The following is a 3,369-nucleotide window of genomic DNA, read 5'->3' as shown; positions in this document are numbered from 1 at the left end:
CAGGAACTTTTCTTTCCCATCAGGTTAGAGCCCCTTCTGTTTGCCTTCCCAGCCCCACCCCCCAGGCTCCCCTGACTCAAGTGTTCACCACACTGAGCTACGCTGGAGACATAAACCTAGCTGTTAAAGCAGTAGCAGGGTTTGAGAGAATCAACTCCTATTTTAAAGGAAGTCTTATTGTTGGTAAAATGCTACCAAACAGCATTGCATGATGCAGAGAAATCTTTCATGAAAGGGAGAAAAAAATAGATGCAGAAAACTTCATTATTATCTCATTTTAAGAAATTTCCAGAGACACCCCAGCCTTCAGCAACCCCCACTCCTACCAGTCAGCAGCAATGGACGTCAAGGCATGACCCTCCACCACCAAGAACCCTTCACCTCCCTGAAGGCTCACATGATCATTAGCATGTTTCATTCAAAAACCACATATTTTTCCAGTGCCAAGAATCAAAACAATTATCAGGCATGTGCACTTTTTTTATAATATAATGTACACTTAACAGAATACAGCATATTGTAAACATGTTTTTTAAATGCTTTGGGAAATTTCAAAGAATTTTTTGACCCACTTTATTGTACTACTTGCTTTATTGTGGTGGCCTTAAACTAAACCTGCACTTCTCCAAGTTAGGCCCACAATTGCCTGATGTCTCTGGCACCCGACTCGGAGTCCAGGGAAAACAGGGACAGCAACTGTCTTGCTCACCACTATATTCCTGCACCCAATAGAAACCTGACATGTGGTGGGTACTTATTTTTAAAAAGTAATAAAATCAATAAGCAAATGAATGAGTGAGCACATGGATGCCTCTGGTAGTTTCCTGGACAAACATGCACTGCTTGGCCGGTCTGTGCAGGCACGCAGCCTGACCTGCAGAGGGCATCAGCCCGCTTCTTCAGCTCCCTGCAAAGCCCTGGAGTCGGGACCTGCTGTCAGTCAGGCAGGTGCCCGATGCTCAGTGGTCATTTCACTGCACTGAAGATTAAGTAGGAGTTGTTCACCCTCCGCGACACATAAAACCGGAGGGCTCCCCTCACTTCCAGCGACAGGTGCCACATCCCCTGTCTTGCTGTGAATAGATCCGTAACTGTAGCAACCAGTGGCAGGTTTTCTGTTCCCAGGTAGGGATGTGAGAGGAGACGGAGAGGGGGTCAGAGGGAAAGAGAAAGAAGCCTGGCTGATCAGGAGCCACGAAGCTGCTGCTCCTGGAGAGACAGAGGAAAGTTCCCGTACTAACTTCTCTCTCCGTCCCTCTCTTTCTTCTTTTGTTCTGGGGAGAACAAAATCTGAGTCTGGACTGGACAAGTATCCAAAGAAACATCTAGGGGGAGATGCTGCCTTTCCCGTGAGCAGCAGCTGCTTCTTCGGAGCCTGCAGGAGCCCCTGCTCGGATCAGCCGTCTGTTGCCATGAACGCTTCCTGCTGCCTGCTCTGGGCTCCTCCGGTGCTGCCCAATGGCTCCCAGCGCCTCATGGCCCCTTCCAGCAACCAGAGCCACAGGGGGTTCTGTGAGCAGGTCTTCATCAAGCCTGAGGTCTTCCTGAGTCTGGGCATCATCAGCCTGCTGGAAAACATCCTGGTCATCCTGGCTGTGGTCAGGAACAGCAACCTGCACTCCCCCATGTACTTCTTCCTCTGCAGCCTGGCTGTGGCCGACATGCTGGTGAGCGTGTCCAATGCCCTGGAGACCATCATGATCGCCATCATCAACAGCAACTACCTGACCTTCGAGGACCAGTTTATCCAACACATGGACAACATCTTCGACTCCATGATCTGCATCTCCCTGGTGGCCTCCATCTGCAACCTCTTGGCCATTGCCGTCGACAGGTACGTCACCATCTTCTATGCGCTCCGCTACCACAGCATCATGACCGTGAGGAAGGCGCTCACTCTGATCATGAGCATCTGGGTCTGCTGCGGCGTCTGCGGCGTGGTGTTCATCGTCTACTCCGAGAGCAAGATGGTCATCGTGAGCCTCATCACCATGTTCTTCGCCATGGTGCTTCTCATGGGCACCCTCTACGTGCACATGTTCCTCTTTGCCCGGCTGCATGTCAAGCGCATTGCGGCACTGCCACCTGCTGACGGGGTGGCCCCACAGCAGCACTCCTGCATGAAGGGGGCCGTCACCATCACCATCCTGCTGGGGGTGTTCATCTTCTGCTGGGCCCCCTTCTTCCTGCACCTGGTCCTCATCATCACCTGCCCCACCAACCCTTACTGCATCTGCTACACGGCCCACTTCAACACCTACCTGGTCCTCATCATGTGCAACTCCATCATCGACCCCCTCATTTACGCCTTCCGGAGCCTGGAGCTGCGCAACACCTTCAAGGAGATTCTCTGTGGCTGCAATAGCATGAACTTGAGATAGATGGCCAGGGCTGTGGAAGTGGTCACCAGTACAGCCACTTTGGGACCTCCCTCCACCAACCAAGATGCTTAGAAAGGAAAAAAAAGTCCTTGAAAGGTATAGAATGTGCTAACAGCCAAGCCTGCACTTGTCTTTAAGTTCACACAACCTTTTAAAAGGGAAATGGCATCCAACGGGATCTCTGAAAGGACCTGTGTGGGTAAGTCACTGTCTGGTTCCCACACCATCTCTGCTGCTCTGAGTGCTGCTTGCGTTCACTCCTGTGTGCCCAGGGCTCCTAATGCCTGCTGCTCACCTGCTTCACACCCAGGTCTTTGTGCCCAAGCCAACCAGCCTGGGGGCTTCTCCTGAGCAGGAAGAGGGCTCGAATCTCTCACTGTTAACAGCTTTAACCTCCAGCTGTCAGTTACACACACAGAGCTCTCTTTTACTCCATTAGAGACCTAGTTCCTACTCCACTACTCTCTGGGTAGTGAAATCATCGTCTAAAAACAACTGTGAAAGACACAAGGTGATGCTGTTTCCTTCTCCTTGCCCCACAGCAGCCGCACCCCCAAATAGCATGGAGAGGTAGCCCACTGCTATCCCTGCTCCCGCTGGGGTGCTGTCACTGTCAGGTTCATGCATTAAATCAGAAGTCGCCTCCAAACTCTACTGAAAGAGGAAAAAGCTGTGGACACTCAGAATATGCCTGTTGTTCTTGTATTTTGCCACCTGCCATTTTAAGGAATGTATTACTCTTTAAAAATCATTATTATTATTCCTTGTCTGTCTGTAAAACAAGAAAGGGAACTGTGGGAGGGGGTACATATGTCACCAGAAATTGCTTTATGGTGTTTAGATAGCTGGAGGAGCTGTCTGCCGGCCCTGTGGCTTTCTTGGGAGTTGTCTGTTAGTCTGTTTTTGGTTTTGTTTCTAGCTGTGCTTCTATGTGATGAATTCAACAGCAGCCACCAAGAAGGACTTTTTACGGGTCATTGTTCCTGTT

The 3,369-nt window shown here is 50.4% G+C and overlaps 1 protein-coding gene across 1 annotated transcript; it reads left to right on the top strand.

The window, feature by feature from the left end:
* The first annotated feature begins 1,228 nt into the window (after positions 1-1,228).
* On the top strand, positions 1,229-2,477 carry Mc3r (melanocortin 3 receptor). The gene has a single exon (XM_046433545.1). It carries the CDS (start codon positions 1,413-1,415, stop codon positions 2,379-2,381), a length of 969 nt encoding a protein of 322 aa, XP_046289501.1. The 5' UTR covers positions 1,229-1,412; the 3' UTR covers positions 2,382-2,477.
* Positions 2,478-3,369: the final 892 nt, after the last annotated feature.

The sequence above is a fragment of the Marmota monax genome, unplaced genomic scaffold, assembly GCF_021218885.2.
Source record: "Marmota monax isolate L192 unplaced genomic scaffold, Marmota_monax_Labrador192_F-V1.1 WCK01_AAM20220418_F8-fsc00014, whole genome shotgun sequence".
In the NCBI taxonomy this organism is placed as follows: Eukaryota; Metazoa; Chordata; class Mammalia; order Rodentia; family Sciuridae; genus Marmota; species Marmota monax.
The sequence above is the reverse complement of the archived record's forward strand: the minus strand, read 5'-3'. Positions and strand labels throughout refer to the sequence as shown.

What these genes read in the sequence shown, in the direction of transcription:
- Mc3r (XM_046433545.1), top strand. Translation starts at nt 1,413, where the DNA reads ATGAACGCTTCCTGCTGCCTGCTCTGGGCTCCTCCGGTGCTGCCCAAT.